This window comes from Scomber scombrus, chromosome 15, assembly GCF_963691925.1.
Source record: "Scomber scombrus chromosome 15, fScoSco1.1, whole genome shotgun sequence".
In the NCBI taxonomy this organism is placed as follows: domain Eukaryota; kingdom Metazoa; phylum Chordata; class Actinopteri; order Scombriformes; family Scombridae; genus Scomber; species Scomber scombrus.
This window is the reverse complement of record NC_084984.1, coordinates 7,172,251-7,197,803: the sequence shown is the minus strand read 5'-3', so window position 1 is coordinate 7,197,803 and position 25,553 is coordinate 7,172,251. Positions and strand designations below refer to the sequence as shown.

The window sequence follows — 25,553 nt, the reverse complement described above, 5'->3', positions numbered from 1 at the left end:
GACAATAATAAAAATAAGTGTTATTTTACATCCCAAACACCTTTTGTCTACACATTAAACTACAGTACATCCACCTTTCCAGTCTCCCCCCTGCATGAGCATTATAGGCTGATGTGAGGTCAACACAGATATGTTTCGGGGTAGGAGTCGGAGCCAAACCGCCAAACTCTAATATGTGTTATTGTTGGAATGAACAAGGCAGCTATAAGGGAAGTGATTCTGTGTAGAGCTGGTTTCAATGTGGCAGCGGGCCAACAGCTCAATGGTTATTATTGAAATATCAAACTCCCAACTTTGTAGGACTCAGGGTATTTGTGGTTGAATGATATAAGAGGCTGAAAGCTGCTGCGATTTGAACTCTTCTTTAATAAAAATCTGTTTGTCAAAAGCTACTCAACCACATGGAAGTGCAATACTAAATCACTTGAGTACCCCTTTAAGATGTGGCCACTTGTCTACTGTCCCACAGCGCCTCACTGAACACTGTAAACAGTTTTGGGGTCAACTGTGGCCACTGATCTTGGTTGTGTTTATTCATTATACGGCTGTGTTTACTTATTATCTGCAATGGATTGACTAATAAAACTGTTTTGTTTTTTCAGTATGTCGATAGAGCATTTTTCCAACTATGCAGTTATTGAAATGAATGGAAACAAATGGAGTTTGCCTTGGAAACGTGTGAGATGCGTGTTTAGGATGCTTTGGGTGAATTGAAACGTGATTTTTTTTTGAGAATTGTATTGGGCTTTTTGGATTAAGGATACATCGTAGGCTGTATATAAAGATGGACGTAGCAAGGTGTGAAGTGACCCACCTATTGGTTTACATTGGAGTCAGTTAGAAGCCCAGAATTGCTGCTTATAGTCTTTTTCCATTTAGAGCCAAGAGCGTCCCGCTACCTCAGACTTAAGCAAAGTGCTCAGCTTACCAGGACACCTAATGCTGCACACTTGTGATAACTTTAGCTACTTAGTCAAAGTATTGTTAACAGGGCAGCTGTCATAGTCAGGTAACATTACATTTTCCAAAATATTGTGACAGTGATCCACCTCAGTGCAAGTCCCAGAGTCAGGTTGAGCAACAGGTGAGCCAGCTGTCAATAAACACCCACACAGCACACATCAAAGCTAGTATAAACAATGATAAGGAACAGTAATTTCCAAAATAACCACCAGCACACTTGTTTGAGGGCCAGAATTTAGCTGTTGACTTGTTGACTAGTACTATACTTAGTATTTCTAGAGGGAAGTTTTATGAATGGGAGTCAATTAGAAGCTGTAGGTGGCATTGTACTTTAAGGTACTTCTGCTTCAGCCTCAATGTGTGGTAGGTGAAGCTTGGAAATAGATGAATAAAATGTAATAGCCTGAAGCCGACTACTTATGAATTGTGCTTGCTGCTGGGTGGGTGGTACTTTGTTCTCTATCATAGAATAATAACACAGCTGGCATATAGTGATGCTTGTTCAGTGTTTGTCATCTCAAGCTTTTATCTCGCATTGTTTTGTTGATAGTAATGTAGAGGCAACGGAAAAAAACAAACAGGAACGAGATGATTTAACAAATAGATTGATTATTCAACTGGAAATGATCACATTTTGATAGGTATTCTTAATTTAATTCCTAATCTTAAATCAAATCGATGTTGCTCTCTGTCTCCTTCTAACCATTAGTATTAATTGGGTATAGTACTTGATTGGCTTATTGGTTTAGTCCATAAAGCCTGCTATTTGAAGTCAGAGGGCAGCTGCCAAACATTGCATCAGTGCTTGCTTGCTTGTGTATCAGTGTTTGCTTCTGTTTGATAATGTTTAACTCACCTTCCCGCTGTGCCCTGCAGTGCACCCCTAAATAAGCAGCCATTTATTTAAGCAGGCAGCCAGTCAGGGTGATTATAGGGACATCCAGTGTCAGTGCATGCTTTGTGGCTAAGAGGATTAACACAATCTGGTTAAGACTCTTTTTCACTCAGGACCGAGTCTTTCCAGGTTCCATCTTTGATTTTTGACTCCGCTGTCTCGCTGTGCTTTGCATGTCTGCACGGCTGTTCAACACGGATGATAGAGCACTTTGAAACGATATGGGTGGTTAAGTTTGTTGGTACTCAAACAGTATGTCTTTAGGTCGGAATTTAAACGTGGGTCATTGTACATCATCGCAGGGAAACAAGGTAAGAGACTCCAACAGAAATTGTTTATAAGATTAGAAAATTAGGCTGAATTTGAAGTTCTTTTGATGTATTCTGTAATGTATTTTTTGAAGTCAAAGTCCTTCTGAATGAACATACGTACCAATAATTTTATTAGGAACACCTGTGCAATGCAATGCGTATACTAAACCTTCTAAAGTGTTCCTAATATTTTGTCCACACCATTACAAAAAACATGGGAGCACTTTTCAATGTAATGCACTCCAGTACACCACCACCCACTACAACCTCCATAATAAACATACAGTAGTCTGACAGTGTCAACAAGAACTGAAAACATATAAGCTTCATAACAGTAGAGTTTATGGCAGAGCTGTTGTGTTGGATTGCATTAGTTTGAACAGGTGTTCCTAATAAAGTGTTTGGTGCACTTAGTGGCAATCTTCTCTCTATCTTGTCATCCAAATTACCACCACTGTGTACAGGCTTCATGCTAAATGAATCTTAAAGAGGCAGCAACTCCATTTAAAAGGTTTATTTAGAACAAATAAAACCTTCTTCTTCTGCTCAACTTGGCTCAGCAGTCAAACCCTAGTGTCTGTTTGTGTGTGTGTGTGTGTGTGTGTGTGCATATACACAAAGGTTTGACCTAGTCTTGCTTTAAATATGGTTGTGCTGTGAGAAGAAGCGTATGTTTTATGCACCCATTGGGAGTTTGTAAAGGATCCTGTTTGAGAAATCCTTGTTTCTAAAAAAAAAAATCTGAAAACAACTTATTGAAATAAAATAACTTTTTCTGTTTGCACTATCACTCGACCTCTTGTATTTTCATGGCAGAAAAATCCCAGATGCCCATCATGACCAAAATGTAATCAGCAGTTCCTTGGCCTTGGGCCTAACAGTCCACCAGATTGTATGTAATACATACAGTAAGTCTCTAAGGCAATGTGCTTAAACACAGGAAAACATGACATGCGTGGTGGAAAAAATAATGCATGGTGTAATTCTTTACATGCTGAAGATAATGAATCTTTATATGGATAGTCTTGAAACCGCCAAAAGAAAGAACCCCTCTATTTTCCAACTTTAGATCATGTCAACACAGGAAACTGAATTCCCATGTGAGACCACACAAAGTTCAGAAACACAAATCCTTAAGATTTTTCTTTAGCTAATGAAGGGAAAGTGTCAGTGTGAGGCGAGTGACAAAGTGTTTTGGTGACGGGGTGATTGCAATGTGGTGTGCCCTGTGAAGTTATTTGGATTTGAACCACAAGACTTTCAAGTGTGCTGTTTTCCTCATGGGTAAACACAGAGATCCTCAGTGCAGAGAGCGAGGGAAGAGAGATTCAGGCCAGCTTGGAATTTGGGGAGTTTGAACAAGACAGATGTTGGGTGACAAGGTCGGCCAGAACATAGTTTGCTCTGCTGCAGTTGACCCTGAGAAAAAGAGTGATGAACATGCTCTCAATCTCAAGAGTTCACTCACTACAGTTTACAAGATTCGAGCACTGCATGAAATGATAGTTGAATTATATAATCACACTGTGTGGTTGTTTCAGGAGTTATGTAGACTAATAGAGAGGAGAGAGGGAAAAATGCTGTGGTTTTTCACTGTTTAGAGAGACAGAAACAACAATCCTTCTCTTATATATCTCTTCTCCCAAACAGCTATTGGCCAACCATAGCTTAGCAACTGTAACTAGGCACAGCAGGCCTGTCAAGCTTCTCTCCACATGCTGAAGCATGTGCGTGGCGCTGTAGTAAGAGTGATACTCTGGATCTGGAGTTTTACCTTATTATACCTTTTACTATTTATTCTAGTTCTTGACTACCATACAAGAATAATGTTGTTTCTTTAATCTCATGGGTTAGGACATGCAGAAGAAATATTTAAGCGTTGACGTTTCTCTGAAGAATCACAGACGACGAAGTGATCAATCTTTGTCTTTACTCTTTACATGCCAGCATGGAGAATGACACACAGTTGTTCTCCCGAACAACAAACAGTTTCAGCTTTCATACTGTAATCATAGTGGAAGTTTGAAGAAGGGAAGTCATATAAATAAAGTAATAAAGCACATAAACCAAGCATTGAACACTGCTGACTTCCTAACAGATTAGACACAGTCAATTCTACTACCATGTGTCTTTCCTGAGTTAACAGAAATCATTGTACAGATGTCCATGGGCATTTCACAGACGTTAAGGCACACACATGAGACCATAAATCCCTCACAACCCTTTCTACAAGATTCTCGTTTTTAAAACAAGTCGGTTGGAAACATTAAAAAGTTTACATTATATCAAAAAATCTGTTAGTGACAAGTTTCATTTCAGCCTGGTTTTGTCTACCTCTGTCTGAAATTAAGGGTCTATGTTTTTTCAACAATGTAAAGAACTTTGAGCAGTAATTCAGTTACATTTATCACCTACAGCGAGAGAACAGACGGCTCGACAGGCATAGCAACAGCATTTATTGGGTGAGGCTTAGCAAACAGTCAACTGGCATTGGTGTGCGTTGTTATTAACTCTGTCCAAACTGATTTTGACAATCTTAAATCCTTCATTCTGTGAGATAGAGCTCAGATTGTTTCTCATATTCAGTGCTCAGACAGGCTTATTAGAGAAAGATGAGGAGTCTCTCTCTTGAATTGTGAAGCATCAATAACAACAGGCCATTTTTAATCTTGTGCAAACTTAAAATGATTGCGGCATATACATTTGAACCAGTATGTTTGCACGACTATGCATGAATCACTGCTTAATAACTAAGTAAACAAGACTTCTTCTGATGAAGACTTTGCTCCATCATAAAATATTTATTGCAGACATTAATTTATATTCATTGTTTGACTCATTGCTCAGATGGAGAATTACTTGGAACACATTAGAGTGAAATCAAAACAGTGAAGTTGAATTACCGGTTTGAAATGTCTCACTCTGTTTGATGGCAAAATACCAAGCGTGATTAAGTAAGATGATGGTACAAGCATCACTCTGTTGTTGTTTCCGGTGTAGTTCAAATACAACATGTGAAGCTAAAGATTTGGGTTTTAAAGCTGCATTTTGTACACCAGAGAGTGTCTCTAGACTTCTGTTTGTTTTTATTTTGCAAAAAACAAACTTAAATGAAAGAGTACAGAATTCTTGTTGGTCCTCTTAGTTGAGTTTATGATGGTGTGTGTGTGTTTGTGTGTGTGTCTGTCTGTCTGTCTGTGTGTCTCTGTGTGTGTGTGTGTGTGTGTGTGTCTCTGTGTATGTGTGTGTGTCTCTGTGTATGTGTGTGTGTCTCTGTGTATGTGTGTGTGTCTCTGTGTATGTGTGTGTGTCTCTGTGTATGTGTGTGTGTCTCTGTGTATGTATGTCTCCAGCATGTAAGTGAAGAGTATGATTTGACCGTTACTGATCCATGTTGTTTTCAGTTGTCGGTTACAAAAGGATGTGATGAAGAAACAATGGCAGGGAGGGAGATGAGTGAAACAAAGCACAGCGATGACTGGAAAGCGGTACGATGTAATGCCTCTTGATGTATGGGGTCTCTTTTCCTGTTTTACCACAAATGTGTACTCATTGTGTCTTAGCAACCAATGAAAAGACACTAATAACAATTTGCTCTCACTTGTAAAAGGTCCCTTTCATCCATCTCAGTGAAATGATTAACAACACTTCCCCACAAATCCCTCAAAGGGAATTAATATCCTGGGGTGTGAATACATTTGCTAATTCTCCCTTTGTACAACTGCTCTAGATTTGTGTTTTTTTAAAAAGTGGAAATCATGCGTCAGTCCTCTTTACCTTTTATAATGCAGAACCTTGCTTGCAAATGAAGTATACCATACAATGTTTAATATGTTCTTTCTACAAGTTCCAGGAAAAACATTGAAATGAGTGTTTTACAGGCTTTTATCTTCAGGAGATAAGAGTCGTTAACAGCCTGCAGGACACAGAAGCTGGTAGCCAGTAATCCACTTTGCTTTCAGTTCTATTTATCCAGGTCTGTTTACAATAAGTCAGTTTTTTAAAAGTACTGTTTCCATTTATACTTGTTTATAGTGTATACTGTATGTGTGTCACTGTGTGTGACAGCGTAACTGTTGATTGGAAAGCAGCCACGTCATATGTTTTGGCATTTTAATATGACCATAAACTCCTTGAATGTGAACTTATGTGCTTGCACTTAAATGCCAAGGCTCATGCGCTAGTTGGCCACATAAATGTGTGTGAAAACCACAAAGTTTTCCTTGGCTTACAAAGTTAGGGTATTTATTACTTGACCTTGGTGACAATGTCCCAGTGTGCAGCCTAGATTTTTTTTTTTTTTTTTAAAAACTCTTTTATCATTGCATTTGCCTGTGTAGGATACACAACTCTTCCTGCTGCTCTGTCCTTTTGTTTGTCAGTTTATTTGGGTAGCTGTGCATGCTTTTGTGTATGTACGTGTATAAAAAGTTTCTCTCCTCTCGTCTGTGTGGCTCGAGTGTGTCTCCCCCCCCCCTCCAGTGCACGTGGTCTTTGTAGTCTCGGCTGGTAAAGGTCAACAGCAACAGTAAAAGGTCCAGTGAGTGTTTGCTCTGCCTTCTGCATCATCGGCCTTATCCAATGTTTTGGAACCATTCCCACTCCTCTGTGGACGAAGTTCAACACTGATGCTCTGTTGATTCTGAAAGCACATAAAACAACACGTATAAATTCACCTTTTTTTGTGGTTCTTGCTCTTGTCTGGCTTTATCCCCTTTTTTCCTCACCTTTTTAGACCTTTTCCAATATCCACTGATCCTTGGATACCAGCTTTTTCCTGCAGAGGTCTTGCAGACAAAATTTGGTGGGTGATTGTCCGCCTAAGGTTATCTAAATCAGCAGTTAATAGAATATGTCAGTCATGTCATTATTCAAGCATCAAGCATTATTGTTGTGGATTTGAAGTGACAGGAAATATTAATTGAAGGGGGTTATTTACTCACAAAAAGGTTCCTGTTCATTTGAACGGATATTGAGGTTAACACGGTAAACCACACAAGCTTCAGAGCCAGAGTGCCTAATCTGATGTACAATCAAAGTAAAAGAGTTGTTATCTAATTATTAGACTCAATATTCATAACCGAAAGTATGCAGGTGTAACAGCATAACAAAATGAAAGCATACTGTACTAATATAGATTTCTTTTTGTCACGCATTTCATACTAGTTAAGGTGGCCAGTTGGGTAAACACGACTGACTTTGCTTGTTGTGCAGCTCACCTTTGTTTTATTTGTTTGCTGTCTGTTTTCTGCTTTGACAACAAAAGGATTGTTGGTACTGTCCACTGTGTGTGTGAAGCTGAGGGTGGAAAAGAAGATGAAGGAAGGAGGGGCAGGTCAGGTTTGATCTTGCTTTCAGGAGCTCTTCTGGGCGGCTCTCAGCTGCAGGAGAGAGAGCGAGAGGAATGGTAGGTGAAAGGGCACCGGCAGCTGCCAAAACTGCAACGTGTGTGCTTCATGCTGTGTACACAGAAAGGGAACTGCTATTGGCTTACTGCAGTGTTTTCTATGTAATCAAATAGGCATTTAAAGGGCTGACACCCACCCTTTAAAATCAATGCAGATGTTTTTTGACCAGCAGACATACATACTTACAATATCCTTTAATAATAGAGATGTATTATGAGTCAGTGAAATGTATGGGTTTACTGATCAAACTATCCATCATTCATAATTGGCTGATGTTAATGGCCAAGCTCTGTTGAGAGAAAAATCTGATGAAACTCTGGCCAGCTTGGCAGGCCTCTATAGTTTTCACAAATTTCTGTTGTGGTGCACCGAGTCAGGAATCAAGAAGGTAAAAGGTTGCAAGGATTACAAGGCTAATACATTTGAGTTTGTTTGTTGTGTTTTGGGTTTAAAATGGTCAGATTGTATTGTTTGCTGCCCAATAAGTAACGATAAGTAGTCAATAAGAATTTGTCTAATGGTTTCTGTCAGTATCCTGTGTAAAAATGACTTTTCCTTAATCCTCCTCTCCTTGCATCCTCAAGTGGCTCCAATTTTAGTTTTTTGTTAGAAATATCAATTGATTAATAATTCATGTTTGCTCAGCCAAAGCAGGCATCAGACCAAAAGATATAGCACACCTCTAAACTTCAGACTTTGACCTAGCGTACAAGCAATCGAGATAAAATAGCTGATTATCTTCCTTTTTATGAGTTGAAAGTCATAATCCATTGATGATTCATATGGTCTGATTTGCCTGTAGAAATAACAACAACAAAACAACTGCTGTAACACAACCAACCTCAGCAGAATATTTCTCTTTTTAAAGGAAAGATGATGGTGAAAGGCAACGGAAGCTGAACTATATTGAGTAATACAATAATATGAAACATATAATATGAAATGAGTAACTTCCTTTTGTGATGTAGAAACCTTAAACATGTTCTGACAGTGACTTCGTAGAGTTTTGACCTCCACATGGTTATATGCACAATGTATCATAGTCCACGGTGCTGGAGTGTTGAGGTCATAATAACCTATCCTGACAAAGTTTATTTGGGGTTATATGAGAGTTCACCACTGATTGTGTCACAGCATAACTGTAAGCTACTTATAGAGGCATTTCTTATATATTATGTGTGTTTTTAAATGACATAATTGCCCCATCCGTCCCTTATTTTATCGTGAATAAGCTGAATATATTTACGTTTAAACACCTGGAAACGGTTACATCACATGTTTTGTAAGTTCAGACTGTGTTTGGTTATGATGTGGGTGAACTGCCAGGTGTAAGCTAACTGAACCAACTGTCAAAACTAGTGTCCGTTTGCTTATATACGGCCTGTTTGCACTGAAGAGTAAGAGAAGTAATGGCACCTGGCACTCGATCAAATTACTGTTAAATATGGGGTAAGTAGGGGTTTTATTTCACTGTCCAAACTGCAGCAGCTATGCAAAAGCAATAAAGGATATACAACGATACATCAAGAGTAGATATATTTACAGTATAGTACAGTTATATTTAATATGATAACAGTTCAGGTAGGGACTGGACAATGTAACACAGTTAATGGGCCTGTGGGTCTAAAACTACAATACAGCTTTAAAGGGGACACGTGCTTGTTGTGACTTTGTTTAAAAAAAAAAAAAAGATTTTAGATGTCTTAAGATGGGTGTATGTAAAAATGCTCCTTGAAAATCAAAATCCAGGGCCTTCATTTGCTCTGAACTCATCATTTGCAATGTTAACTCTACTTCCTGATCCTGATATCAGCAGATTGTTCACACATGTCTACAAATGGCCGTCCATTAAGTAGTCTTTGCTGTTAAGGTTATTCTACGGGTTGTTTACATCATCCACTCGCATATTTCCATTTTCAAAGTAAAAGAAGTGAACGCCAAAAGTCAGTTGAGATGCAGCTTCCTGAAGCTAACTGCTCAAAAAAACAGCAGGCTCATCGCTAACCCTAACCCTTAAAGAGACAGGAACTCAAACAACCTAATTCAGGCAGAGGCTGAACTGAGGGTCTGCACAAAGTCAGTCATTATAAGATGAATCAGGAAATAAATAAGAAGGAAAATGCTAATAAATTGATTAAAAAAAAAAAAAAAAAAGTAAATCATGCAAAGATAATCCAATAGAGTCACAGAATATAAATATAGACCCTGAACATGGAAATGTGCATGATACATCCCCTTTAACAAACTCACCTGCAAGAGAATCTCTCAATATTGCCTACATTTACATAATATTAAAAAATACTAGTGCCCAGGAAACTACTCATTTTTAAAGGCTCCAGGTCATTCTTCATTATTGTTTAATATTTTTCCAGTTTATAAATAAACACGGATAGATGTCAAGATTTTCTTCAGTTTCCTTTTTCTTCCCCCCCCCCCCCCCCCCTTTTTTTTTTGGTGCACTCTCACCACGACAAAATGTCCTCTGTTATAACACAGTAGAGTTCATCCATCCGTTCAACACTTAATGTGACCATGTACTATAAATACAGTTGGTGCCTGTGTTTAGATGTAGCTGAGAGATAATGCATGTTCCATCCTGCTAATGGCTCTGTTTCTTATCCCTTCTTCTTCTTTTTCATGCATGTGTCTGAGTAACACTACTACAGTTTAGAAAGAGGAACACTCATGGTCGTCATGCACAGTAATATCTATCTCAAAGCAAAGACAAGGGTCATGAGATCTTGGTGTTACCATATGTGTTTTTGCTTAAGGCAGAGCTGCAAATTATCAATTGCCTCTTAACTAGTTATTGCTTGTAGTACTGATGAATAAAGAGGAACTTTGTTGTATAAAATCCTGTATTCTCATGGTTAGAACCACGATATTGATTTAAGGGGAAATCTTTACAAACAGCATTACTTTCATTTGTTTGTACTTAAATGTTCTGAGTCTTAATTGAATGTGTTTTTTCTTGTATTTTCCAGTAATCACATCACTCTTGCGCTGGATATCTACATCCATTTAGAGGCAAAAGCACCTTAAAAAGCATTGTCCTTAATAGTATTTGGGATCATGAATCATCCCTTTGAGAGCAGGGGGTATTTCCTTCCACACAATGCTGTTGAGCCATGTATATCTTTGTATTCTCAGGGAGGGCCTCTTCCTCACCGCTTGGCATTGTTATGTGGTGTGAGCATTATGCAAGGTCATTATCTCCTGAGAATACAACAGGCTGGCGTAATGCGACACGCCGTGTTATTTAGTATATTTGTTATGGATTTATAATGTGTCGTATTGTTAATGTAGGTTTCTGCTATTTAGACAACATGTTTCTCTGTGATTAAAATCAGCAGAGACATGGGTGTGGAAGCCTTACAAATCTTTGACTGAGCAACTGATCCATAAACTACATGTTGTGCCAAACTATGAGCTGCACTTTTATTACTTTGAGAACAGCTCGGGAATCCCCCCTCTTATTTGAGAAGTTGAGTCTTGCCTTTAGGGCTGCCTGAGGTTTATAGATTTGCAGCTTTTTTGAAGTTGTAATCTGTACATCGTGTCCCCTTCTAGGGAATTTACTCCAATTTTAATAATTTATGATAACTAAATAGGCTAAATGCTCTGTTATAGTGATGAATGATGAAGGCCAAAAATATATGAACAAGATGATTACATTAACATTAAAGGTGCAATATGTAAGTAATCAGAAATTCCCTCTCATTTATGACACTGGTGGCCATTAAATGAGCATTGAGCCAGCTAAAACCACAATATCACAATATATTTCACATGCTTTGCAGTAATGTTAAAGCCCCAAATCTGGGTTGTGGTGGGTCACTGTTGTTAGCAGAATCCATTTCTCTTAAATGTCTTTCTCTTATAATGCAGCTTACCATTGGAACAATCTGCAAAAGGTCTTAAAATGAGATTTTTTTTTTTTTTTACCATCAATACAGCTGTTCAAAAGCCTTTACAAAGACCTTGTTTAATTTGATTGTCAGTGTTTTTAACTTCATTGTATCTTAACTGTGTAACTGTATTTATTCATGTTTTATTTAATAATATTAAATTTTTCCTACTTTTTTTCTCCTTTACTTATCTTCTTTTACCTAATATTGTTTTGTGTGTTGTGTTGCTGTTAATGTTTCTTGACACCATTGTAATACCTCAATAGTCTTTCAAGGTAAAATAAAGGTTAATAATTATATCTCAACTAACGTTAGCTAGTAATGCTAGTATAGCACATATAAACATCACAACCTTTGGACTTTGTGGAAAATTTGTCCAGAGTCCCTTACATAGAAATAAGTCCACAGGCTGCCGAGTAGTTGAAATTAATGATATTTGCATACCTCAGATTCTCAATAATGCAGTGGATGTGATTTTTATCTAGGTAATCTAAGCTTTTTTGCTAAAAAACAAAAACAAAACCAAAAACAACACAAAACAAATAATTATTCAAAGAACGGTATTTTTATTCCTTAGGAAAAAAGGATCTCACAAGTCTATAAACTTAGCAAACGTAGGTAAATTGGTTAGCGACAGACAAAATCTCCCACAGTTTGTAAGACACATAAGTTCCTTACAAGCTGAAAATGCTGCTTTGAGTGTCTTTTTTTTTTCTTTTAACAAAACAAAGAAATAACAAAAACTATTTATATTTAGGTTTCATTTTCATATTGTATGGCTCTAACCACAAAAATAACCTTAAACTTATTTCTCTAATGATACCTCTTTTTTCTCTCCCTCTCTCTCTCTCTTTTATGTATCCAGTTGGACAACATCCTCTATCCTCCCTCCACATGCCTCAGGAAGTCCAGTAACCCAGAGGTGACCTACGTATTAAGTCCTGCTCTCAAATTCAAGCGACATCTCAGCGAAGATGGAAAACACGTCAGAAGACGGAGCCTAGGGGGAGGTCTCACAGGTAATAGTTTATTATAGTTCTTTATATATAAGAGTCGCGTATGCATTTGAGCTGCTTTAGACTACTAGATAGGCGTTAGTTAAAAGAACTGATGCCTCACCACATCACTGTGCTGTTTTGAAGGTTTCTGCCCTGACAGCTGCCTGTTTCATTGATACATGTTTTTTTTATTACCCATGCAGGGATAAATAATAGTTTTAAAACATGCTTATAATATTACCATTGGCCACAATTCATCATTTTTCTGCCTTTTAATAACTTATTACTCTAATTACTTTATTTGATTAAACTTTTATTATGACCCATGTGTTCGTCTACTAATTAAAGGGGGAGGGTCCATAAGGCTAATTTGTCTTTATTGTTACTCATCTTACTATATGTAATCAATATTCAACCCCCCCCTCCCCCCTCAAACTCTCTCTCACCTTCACACATTGTCCTCCAGGGTTTCCCACACACAGGTAGAAGATTTATTTATAGCGGCAGCCTAGAGGGAGAAAAACGATTTATGTTAATCCTTTTAAAGGCGAGCTATCACATTAATCGCCATAAACCAATGACCATCTATCATGGATGCTCTTTAATGTGCTATTAACATCCCTTAATGTGTCTGAAGGGTAAGGGCCTCTTACTTTAGTGATATTCAGGCGTGGAGATACTTTTGCTTTACTTTCCCCTAGTTTTAAGATCTTGCAGATACTTTTGCCACCTTTCAAGTACAAGTGAGGTGAGTTCAAAGCGTTCAAAAATGACTTGGAAAAATGTATTTTCAGAAGCTTGGGATAATCCATAGAGCCTGCTGTGAGCATTTTTTAGTATTTCTTACCTTTTGTGGGGGAAATAATTACAAGGATATACTTTGAAGTAAAAACCCATGTCAAATGACTGCAGCAAGTAGTGATAAACAGTGACCGTCTTTCCACTTAAAACCTGTTTCTGAAAAGAGGACTGCTCAAGGACTGCTGCAATGACAGTGTCACACTTGGTAGGACACCGTTCAAAATTGCATCAGGGACCAATTTAATGAATCCAAAAGGATTATATCATCATCTGCTAACAGCAGATATGTGACCCAGTATCTTCAAACTCGGTGCCCTCTAGACCTGCAATGCATCAAAGTATCATTTCAAGATTATAGATGTCCTTTTTTCCTTTTCAGTCATTGTTTGCAATCTATTTTAAGGCCCTGAAAACATATTGCAAACATGAAACAGTTTTGATTATTTCACATGAGAGCTTTCTCATTGTTTCATACAGTTTTATCTTTGCTCCTCTCACTGGTTTCAAGGGGGCAGGACACAGTTGGATAAAGGCGAATGAGATATCAGAATGTATGTGTGTATTTCAATGAGAATTGGGGAGAATGAGCACAGACGTTGCAGTGTTGTTTGCTTATATACCAGGTCTCTTGGTGCCAAATCACAACAGAAATGATCTCAGGGTACTTTTCACATACAGCAGGTCTGGACTCTCCCAACATCCCCCCATGAGAAAGCATTTGGCGACAGCAGCCAGGAAAAACCTCCCTTTTTAACAGGAAGAAACCTCAAGTAGAACTGGGCTCTAGGTGGGCGCCCATCTGCCTCGACTGGCTGGGTTGAGAGAGGAAGAAGGAGGAAAGGGGGAGACAGGAGACAGAGAAGCAGAATAACAACGATATTAATAATAGAAATATGACTAATAATAGTAAATATTGATCTTTCAGTCAACCTTGATCAAACCACAACGCCACGCCGAAAAAAGTAGTTTAATACCAAGTTTACTGGGGCTTTAGGCAAAAATTGCAAAATCTGTTGCGGGTAATTCCCTCAGCAACTCTTGGCATTGTTGACCTATATCTGTGTTGGCCCTTGCCCCATTTATGCTCATTTATAGTCTCCTCAGTTATTCACTGTGGGCCATACACAAATGGCTTAAGTGTAAAGTATGGCTGAAATGTGGTTGAAAATGCTCATTAGGGTTTGACTTTCTACAGCCGTACTTAGTCTCTGGAACACAGGAGGAATGCATGAGCTAACACGCTAATTACTGACTTGGTTTACTGTCAGTAAGGCTGCATTTTGTTTGCACTTTCCCACTTAAAAAAAAATACTTTATTCATGTTATGGAGAATGTGTAAAGCCTGCAGAGCGTTACTGTATCTCCTTGAAATTGTCAACATCACTGTGCAAGGATTTTTGTAATTTAAGTTTTTAGGTGGGTAGAAAAATCCTTCAGCCTAGACTGAGGGAATAGAAACCACCCGAGCAGATTTAGCATCTCGAGTTTACATTACTTTGTGTTTTCCAAAGGACTCAAAAACACACTGGGCATCCAATTTATATGCAGTTTCCACTAACAAGGGATCTCTAACAGTTGGATAAATTGGGGGAAGCGAAGAGCCGTGTTGACATGAAAATATATATATTTTTTAAATGGTTAAGCTATACAGCAGTTTCAATTTGCCTCTGGATAGAGGAGTGGGGCTCTGGCTCATATGAGCATATACACAACACATTCCTCCCCTGCACAATTACGGCTCTTCTACTGTGACTGCGGATTTGTTTGCTTCCATTGAGAAGATTGTAAGACCTCAGGCTGATTTGTCTGTCAGTTTTTAGGGCTTAGAACTGTTTATTTTTTCTTGTGAGGTGGATACACAGTGTACGGAGAGAGGGAGGACTTACACCTGACTGATTTAAAATGTTGACCTTTTCACATACAATGAAAGTTGCAGCTTTGAATGAATGCATTACCCTTTAATAATTGGCCTACATGAAAATAAGAGGAATAAATAAACATTAACCTAAAGCAGGTTGACTTCCATAGACTCCATTGTGCTATTAAAGTAAGTAATTTGAGGTTGGATGTGATAAAAAGTACTGATTTTAACATAGCTTTATATGTTGTCATAGTGCTGGTTTGTTCTCACAGCTCACTATACCCGAGGGCACACAATATTTTTTTAAAGGCCATTCAGGAGATCAAACATAAAAGTTAAACAGTCAGCTATTTCTTATTAATTGTGGCAAACGAAAATTATAGGGGTAATAAAATCCAATCTTTGTGTTAGAATGAAAAGTAGGATGAAAGACAGTTTCTTTCCTCAGGCGGTCGGAATCATGAACAAACTGTGACAAACACATCCAGTCAACCGATTCCCCTCCAACGCCCAAAACACTGATCACTTTAATACTGAACTCTGCTGGGCAATTTAGGAGGGACAATTAAAAATGCAGCTTTGGCACTTTATTCAATTACTTATTTATACATTTTTATTACTTCCTTTATTACTTCATTTTATTATTACTGTGAGACAGGACTATTTGACACTGGATATTTTTATTAGATATTATTATAGTTTAATTGCAGCTGACTGTTCTTTCCACTGTGTACCTTTCTAGTCTGTTTTTTGTCTTTTGTGAGGGACAAAATGTCATTTTTATGTATGCAAGTACACAAAAATGGCAAATACAGAAATCTTGAAAACTGTTAATGATATTAAAACATGAACTGTGTGTTTTAAGTCACCCTTAGTAATGAAGCGTTTCTCTCTATGAAGCAAAGAATAGAGCCTAGTTCACCCTTTCCCCCGCATTAACATAACGTAGATGACATTGGCCTGGATACAATTATGTAAAATATCCAAGTGTATGAAACCCAATAGAGCAATAACAGTATGTGTAGAGATTTTTGATTCGTTCGTTCATTATTTCACATCGTAATTCCCGAAACAGCACTGCAGCTTGAAACAGGGGCAACAGGACAAGGTTGGGAACGGAGCGGCCTGACCTTGCAAATACCTGTGCTGAATATAAAAAAACCAAAAAAAAAACATTATTACCTCTTGACTCTCTTCATCTGAAAGTGTTGACTTGTGCCTGATGAGAGATTTCCTTTATGCTGGGATGTGATGGGCTCTAGTGATGAAAACATTTGCCAGTAAGGAAGGAAGGAGCACAGTTTTCCCTCCTCATCCTGTTTGGTCTCCCTCAAATTCTCTTGGTCTTACTGCATTGATCACAGTGGAAAAAATGAGGACTACTGTAACTCAGCTGGCAGGAATGTGCATACAGGTTATTTTTAATCAATTACTGCATGTGTACTGCCTGCACTGTACTTTTTATGTACAGGTGTTCTTGCCTGAGGTCCCAAATTGAGCCTTTATAATCTTGTCTGCACTTGTGATAAAGAAAACTGCAAGAAAAGACAGTGTCTGTGTTTTGGTGTTTAGATTTAATTTAGTCAGATTTCATTGCATTTTTTTGTATTGTCTAGTAAATGGACTAAAATTGCAGATTTTACTTAATAAATGAATATTTATTATGGATAATAGAAACACTTGTAATGCAAGTCACAGCTCATACTTCACAAACATGTTTTCAGCCACATTAACAACAGATTAGAGCCAAAATAATTAGAGGTAATGTCTGTTGCTAGATTCAGGTTGCAGACCTTTGTTACATGTCATTGCCCTCTCTTAAAATAAAGCCCCAAAAAATGCCCAAAACAACATTTAAAAAAGAACATATTTGCAGTGTGAGACTACAAAACAGTGTATTAGAGATTATGGTTTAATTTAGGAGAAACATAAAGCATCTAACATCTGTCTTCCTTCAGGATGTTTTTCAAATACTAAGGCTTAAAGGATTTCAGCTACTGCAGTTTCAAACAATAATTTATGGAAACCGAGAGAGACAGGGAATCACATCCAATAAGGGTCCCATGTTGGACTCAACCCTGGGATGGTGCTGTTCACAGTCAGCACTTTAAACCTCTACACCAGCAGGGTGCTCATTAACTAGTGTCTAGTTTCTACTAAATCTTCATGCTATACAGTATGAACTGAACATATTCTCTTTGTGTTATGAGCATAGTCTACTTACGTTTCTTTCCTCTCTGTGCCAAGATTGTTAATCCTCCTCTCTGTCTCAAGTGTTTACTTGAACAGGAAATGGAAATATACACATGTGGATAAAGGATAGCAACACTTCTATGAAAGATTTCAAGTCGTGGAGTTTCAGTAATACAATAAGATCTGCTAATTCAGATGCTTATGTTATGTTTTAATCTTTATCTGGTCTTTGTCTACAGAGGTTTTAGGATAAAAGAGGGATGATTAAACTAGATAGATGATAGAGGGAGCATTTGGTGCCATCTAGCTGACAGAGGAGGGAGCTGAATGTGGACTTTTTTTCAGTTTTGCAAAGAATATTGTGTGTACTAAAACTTGGTGCAATGATACTGTACGCTCACTTTTGTAAGAGTTGGAAGTGTGCTGGTGCTGTGGTTATGTAATGTTGGGATTGCCAGTGATCTCTTAATGGGATCTTCCCCTTCTGGCCCCAATTTAACCCTTTGACATCATGCCTGCCTGCATTGGATCATGGACTTAAGCTTTACACAGCTAACATGAGAACACAGCTAGGATTCTCATGTTACTGCTTACTGTCATGTGGTCTGTACTGCTCCCTGTCATTGTGGGTTAGGGGTGTTGGCTTGTGACATACAGCAGTCCAAATTTACTTGTTTTTGCTCTGCAGGAAAGTACCTTCTACTACCCACACATCCCCAGCAGACACAGACAGCATGCCAGCCGTCATCTGAGATTTCTAACCTGCTTCGTATGTGCTCCCGGAACCTTGGAAAGTCGGACCCCTCCCTCACCTCCAGCCTGGTGAGTACTTCCTGAATCATGACCCCGGCGCAGTGTCCTGCATCCTGATCCAGCGAGAATGATCCCATTACCTCATGTTTTGCACCTGCAGATTAAAGGGTGGGACAGCGTTTGTTCAAAACAAAAGCTGCTCTGCGTGTGAATTTTACTGAACCACTTATGTTAAGTAGTAGGGGCTTTCATTAAAAGAACATTTGTATACAATAACACTCAAAGATTTGGACACACCCTTATATTAAATTGAATGAGAATGTGAGTCCAAACTTTTATTGACTTAACAATCACAAAACAATTATATAAAACTAGGCCAAACAGTGCTCCATATATAGGCTGATACAACATAGATAAAATAAGGAGACGATATGGTAATGTTCCAACATTTTCAGGCTAAGACTCTTTTTTTGTGCCTGTAAACAGTGAGCTAAGATCAAACACATATCAGATTTGTGTACTCTGACTGAATCCTATTGTATTTATATTAGGCAATTTGCAGCATTGATTTTTATATTTTTTTATTTTTTTTTATTTCTGTGGATGCAAAACATGAAAAGCTGCACAATATCAGTGTTTGTTAAAGGTAATATCTTTAGAAAAGGATCATGTTTGAGTCAAAGGAATGCTTGCACTAAATGCTTATGACACAAAAGCCCATGACTGAGATTAAATTAAAGTCTAAACATGGCACACACACACAAAAACAAACCCAAACACATTTAAAAAATACCTAAATGAATTGCTAACGGAATGATGTCATGAAGACAGAGGTGACCTTCAGCGTGCTCCCGCTCTGCTCTTTCAGATGACACTGATAGAAACTCTGATGGGCTATATCGTCATCTCGTCTCTGTGTGAGATGCAATCAAAAGCAGAGGCTAATCCAATACCGATGGGCTATGACTCATTCCCAGCGTGTGCTCGCTATCTGTTAGAGAAAAGGTTAATCTAATATAAAGCATGTGGCGCTTGTTTGTATGTGCACGTCAAAGTGTTTGTGTGAGTATATTTCCGTAACTGACACTTACACTATTAGCGATCTGAGCGGGTTGACCCAGAAAAAGGTGCTGTAAGCTGAACTGGAAGGGTCTTAACTATTTCTCAGATGGCTCATGACATCATGCTGACCCTGTTTTACACAATAACATAATGCTGCTATTACAGTAAGTGATCCTGATGGCTGGTTTTTGAGACGCTGATGCCATCATTTACTCATGAACTTGGATAACACAACTTTTAATGACATGAGTTATAATTGGAGGCGCCCCAGATGATTGCAGTGCTTCTCTGCCGCTGTGTGGATGTAATGAAGTTAAGTCGAGGTGTAATGTTGTGCAAAATAGCTCAATTAATTCCCTACACTGGAGGGCGCTAGTGCATTGTCAGTACGTGCAACTAAAACACATGTATCCTTGTAAAAGCCACAAATTAATCCCTTTGGTTATTGCATAGTGAATGAATACATGATCCTCTGTAAAAATGGATGTCCTCCAGTGTGTTGATTCAATTTTAAAAAAGGGTTTAAATTGAATCAACTTAGGATAACAATTTAGAATATTTATGTGTTTATTTTATCTGATCCTAATAGACATTTTACTTAACAACCGTCACAGGAAGGGTTAGAGCATGAGATCAGCTTCACAGCAGCTCTCAATTCACTGCGAGAGATCCTCAAGGACGCTTTCAGCAGGGGAGTTTGCTTGCGGGTATGGAAAGTCTCTAGCTGCATGCAATTCCTCCACCCACCCAGGGATGAGTAAACTGTGAGAGGAGAGAGAAACAACTCGGCTCTATCCGTCTAGACAGATTTGTATGGATCGATAACACATGTATTGGGTCACATTGAGCACAAGGGGTGTTTGATATGAAAGTGCACCTGTGGCTCTCTGATCCTTCAGTCAATTAAAAGTTAGAGAGAGAGAGAGAGAGAGAGAGAGAGAGAGAGAGAGAGAGAGAGAGAGAGAGAGAGAGAGAGAGAGAGAGAGAGAGAGAGAGAGAGAGAGAGAGAGAGAGAGAGAGAGAGAGAGAGAGAGAGAGAGAGAGAGAGAGAGAGAGAGAGAGAGAGAGAGAGAGAGAGAGAGAGAGAGAGAGAGAGAGAGAGCTCATTTTCACTTTCCAGGTGAGACTGTGAGGTTCTTGGCTCTGACATTGCCACTGGTATATTTTAAGGGGATTTTAAGCCTTCACTATAGCAACAGTAGAGACAGGAAACAATGGGGGACATGATGAGAGAGAGATGAGGAACAATATGCAATAAAAGGTCTGCTGCTGGAAACTAACCATGGTTATTTGGCACAAATCTTCACCAGTAAGCTACCAGAGCACGCCTTCACTTCATTTTTAACAGACTGCACATAGGAGAATAGAAAGATGATTAAAATCAGGGCTATCGCTGAGGCTCTTTGCTTACTTCCAACAAGCCACACACGTGTCACCTGCCCACCTTTCACTGATGTTTGATGCAACATGCACATAAGGCACAGCTGGTCCTGAGGAGATGTTGCCTTAACCTCTTCTTAAAGAGCGAGTCCAGAGTCCAGTGGTTTATCTGCTACAGGTTTTCACACAAAGCTTTTGTGATGGTATTGTGGAAATCTTTTGTGCAAAACTGTAACCAAGACTTACTGTGATGCTGTTTTTACTGAAAAAAATTATGAATGCACTGCATGCATAGATTGGTTTAGCGAGAAAATTACATTAAAAGAATATTGATGCAACAGGTGCAGCAGCCCTCGCATAATTTAAATGAAATAATTAATCAGTTTCTGCCTGAATTCTGGCCAAGAATGATATTAAAATAGACATTTTCTTTTTAATGATTAATGAATGCTTTGAAATAATTAAAATGACCAACTATAAATGTTACATTTTTAGATTTTAACTGAATATGTTCATTCTACAAGTCTTTTAACATCTTCCCACACTTTGAATAATTTTAATGTTTGTGTAGTCTGCAGCTCAAATGTTATCATATGCCTATTCTTATTCCTAACACTGTGTCCATGCCCCTGGTGACTCTGTGGTTAGCAGCATGAGAAAATTAAATGCTGGTGACGGGCTGAATGGTTGATGTGTTGCTACATCTTAACAGTATCATTTGGAGTCGGCTGCACTGACACCTCAGGGGTGCATCTACAGCTACTGTATTATCCTGCCTTCAGTACAGGCTTAGAAAATATGGTGAATTGGTTGACCTTGAGAGAGGATTGAAAGAGACAAACACTTCAGCCTGTAACCGCTGAATGCAATGCACTGTTTCACTCTTTTCGATTTTTTATTCTCAATTTGAAAAGTGTGTTAAATTTTGAATTCCCAGTTTTCTCTGTTTTTTGGGAGATTCTTTTATAAAGCAAAGATGATGCCAGTCAGATTAGCATTTGTCAGAATGATGGTAATATATTGCTTGGTTGAAGCACACCGGTCCCTGGCCTTTTCTGACATTGAGTGAATGGAGATCTGCCAGCACGCTGAGTGTGTTGCGAGATTGTTGTCAGTTTTAACCACAGTCAAGTTTGCCAGATATCTGCATGTCTGAGGAGATTTAATTGGCTGTTGGATTTGGTTAGGGTTCATTTAGTTTGAAATGAAGCTGGTTTAAAATTCAGGCAATATTACTGTTTTCCAACTAGAAACACTAGAAAAGTGCCAGTATTTGTCAAAGACTGATTACAAGGGCTTCCAGGAAAATACAGAGCATAATCAGTATTCATTCTGACTTCAGTTCTGTTTCTCAGAGCTGTTTGCAGTCAAATATTTTTTTTATCGCAACTGAGCGTTAGACAATAGCTGTAGTAGCTTCAGTGACCATAAGTGTATGTGTAGGTGTCCGCACAGCTGCTTTGTGAGGTGATTAAATGCTGTTTTCCCCCATCTGGACTCTCGCTTCTCTACAGTAAGCCACTGATGTGACAGTTAATGATGGTTTTGTGTTGAAGAAAATCCTCTCTGGTAGTCCGCACCACTTTGTTAGTCATCTTAAATCTTTTTGTTGGCTGAAAACACCAAAGTCAGTCAACACTCCTGCACAAAATAATGACTCCCTGTTTATTTTACTTACTGTTGTTGATGATAAAATAATAAAGAAAAATGCTCAGTTTACAGTTTAACAGCTGCAATGAACATTATTTTATATTATAGATTAATCTGAAGATTATTTTCTCACTTATTTAGCACAAAAAAAATCTCAGAAAGTAGTAGAATATGCCCCTCACAACTTCCCAGAGGCTTAGCCCGATGACTTCAAAGTGCTTTCTTTTTTTTTCAAAGCAATAGTCCAAGATCCAAAAATGTGTAATTATAAATGCAAATTTGAAAAAGCATGAAACACTGAAAGTTTGACATTTTTGCTTGGTTTCCCATTAACCATCTGCTGATTTTTTAATAATGAGTGTTTCAGTAAACAGTTTAAAACCTTCACAAATGCTCAACAATGTAAAACACAGACAATAAGAATGTGACCCCTCAGTCTCCTTCATGTGTGCACCTTCATCAAGACTCCATTGGTTCTGGCAGCCATGCTTTGCTCCCTTTCCTTCGCCTCACAGGAATCCTGTTATTGCTTTTTGCCCCCCCCCCCCCACCCCCCCCTCCTTCCTCTATGCTCTTCCATCATGCCCCTGGGTGTGCATGGCTCTTTGACTAACGTGGCATATCTCTCTTGACTGTGATGCTCTTTGACAGAAAATCAATACTCCACTTCTGGTGTGATATGGAGATAAGACTGTCATAATCCTGATGTTGTGCCTTTGTGGACTCTCATTCTCCCTGATAATTGTAGTCAGCGATGTCCTTCACTGATATCATTGTCGTCGAAGCAGTCAGTTGTTGTGTAGGAAGGAACCGTAGTATAGAAAGGTGTAGTGATGCGGTCAGAAAAACCATAAAGTTTGGAGCAAATGCTATGGATTTTTCAGTCAACTGTGAGCAACATGTGTTATTCTTTGTATTAGCTGAACTCTAATGTAAAAATTACATTATCCAGCCTGAGTAGCCACCTGCCCACAAAAACAAGAGAGTGGAAAATAAGTAATCCAGATGCACCTTATTGATCTGTTTGTCTGTGGCCTCTGACTTTGTTCTGCAGTTCCTGGATACATGATTTCACCTCCAGTTTGATTGTGTTTTGTAATGTTATTTAAATAGGTAATTTATTTATATAATATATTGTTGTGTGTATTAATACAATATATTTTATACTGTGGTGGTGTGTGTGTGCCTTTTTTGCACATAACAATTAATCTTACCTGCCTTCGTTCGTGTGTGTGTGTGTGTGTGTGTGTGTGTGTGTGTGTGTGTGTGTGTGTGTGTGTGTGTGTGTGTGTGTGTGTGTGTGTGTGTGTGTGTGTGTGTGTGTGTGTGTGTGTGTGTGTGTGTGTGTGTGTGTGTGTGTGTGTGTGTGTGTGTGTGTGTGTGTGTGTGTGTGTTGCTATGACTTTAAACCAAATAAACACACACACTGAGACAATGCACAAATCTACATATTATGAAGATGAAAAATTAAAGATGAAGCAGCCCACCAAATGAATTTATAACCTACCTGCATGCACTGAGGAAACCACTGAGGAAAAGAAATACCATATTGGACCAAATATAAAACGATTGTAACATTTTCCAGCAAACTCCAAAAAACCAACACATACTTCCACATTAGTATCATTGGGGAAGTTTCTCTGAAATACTATTAATCCTTAAAGCTTTTTGTCTTGTGAAACAGAAATGGTACGATTGAAGCAAATGTTAATCCCACATTCATATACCTTGTCTACATACTCACACAATATCCTGTCAGACACTTGTTTTAGGACAGTTTTTGTTTTTTTTCCTTTTGATCTCCTCATCATCTGTGAGAGCAGTAATTCTCAGCTGCTTGACAGATGGTTCAATCCAAGATCTGTTTCTGCAGTGAAAACGTCTGTAGACACTTGTGACTTGTTTTCATTTGTTGTTAATTTATTTCCTCTGCAGCAGAAAAAGACATTACATAAGGCATCAGAAACCTCTGTCGGGCTAATAAATACTTTTCGGGGTGACTGACTCTAAAATACACTCTATAAACTGACTTGCAGACACTCGCTAGCCTAGCAACAGTAATGCTACAAACAACTCATGATGTAACGCTCTCTGTAAGAGCTGAGTATATTTTTGTGTTATGCTTTTATCTCCATTTATGTGTCCATCTAAACCGTTATGTTCCACAGAGTAGCTCTGAGTGGGCGCAGGGTTTTGGAGGTGATACAGACTGAGCACGGTTATTTCTTCACCTCAGAGTTGGTTAACGTTTTTAAAGGTTACCTCGGAAGATCACAGCTTCATGAAATCACTCAAGCATCCACCTTGTCAAGCCTCAAGTCATGCTCTTTAGTTAGAATTACCGGTGATTCGGATCAATCGGCATCACGAATCCAGCAACCTCGCAAGCTAAAATGGTTCATAATGTTGCAATCTCCAACCTCACCACTAGATGCCACTAAATCTTACATACTGGTCCTTTTAATGCTAAAATGTGTGTTGGTCAACCGGTCTTACTGGTTACTGCCTGCTATGAAGATGACTGCTGCCCCGCTCCGCTAACATTACACTCTGAGTGACGGCATAGAAAGTTCACTGTATACTTCACATTTGTATTGCAAAATTAATTATTTAGTCATTAATTGAAAACATTCTTGCAACCGCCGCCTTTTTTGAAGATTAATTAGAAGATAACACTAGCGCGTGTCGACTGTCCAATATAGAAAATCAATTTTTGACATTTGTAAATCAATGCTGAATTATCCATGTCTGCATTGCGATGCATCTGAGAATCGACTTTCTTCTCCCCCTCCTACCCCTACCGAGAAGCTTGTTTCTCTACACATATGGATGTCATATAAGTGAAACTGTCACTCAAAATAAAGTTGTTGCAATTTAGACGTTCAACCCCTGTCATCCGCTCCGCTTTAGATACAAATTTCTCAGTTTTTACATTCAAATGCAGTGGTGTTATCTACAGTGTGACTTAGTGTCTTTTTAGAAGTGAAAAAAATGAATTGAGAAGAAAGCCTGTAGGCTTCTCATAGAGGACTCAAGCTGACACCATTTTCATCTTATGAATACATACATTTACATGATTGTTCCAATTTTATTTAAGACTGGAAAAACCAGAGAGGAATTGAGAGTGATGCATTGCAGCTATCTGCTCTACTTGGTTACTATCTTTGCTCTTGTTGTAAAGGTTAAAGACTGGCCTCATCCATTGGGAGACTGCCTCTACACTGTTTAACCATGACCAGATATTCTCTCTATTTCTCACTCCTTTGGCTTTGTACAGATTGATTCTCTGCACTGCTTTGTATGGATGGAATTGACAGAGCTGAGAAAAACCTCACTCTTTCTTTCCTCAGTGCTCTCTTCACAGGGCATG

The 25,553-nt window shown here is 38.5% G+C and overlaps 1 protein-coding gene across 1 annotated transcript in view; it reads left to right on the top strand.

Annotated features, from left to right (window-relative positions):
• The window catches only part of mast4 (microtubule associated serine/threonine kinase family member 4), a 103,212-nt gene that overhangs the window by 6,726 nt on the left and 70,933 nt on the right, over positions 1 to 25,553 (top strand). Inside the window, 2 exon segments of the mRNA XM_062434925.1 lie at positions 12,351 to 12,504; positions 18,027 to 18,160. Coding sequence (XP_062290909.1) covers positions 12,351 to 12,504; positions 18,027 to 18,160 — 288 coding nt within the window.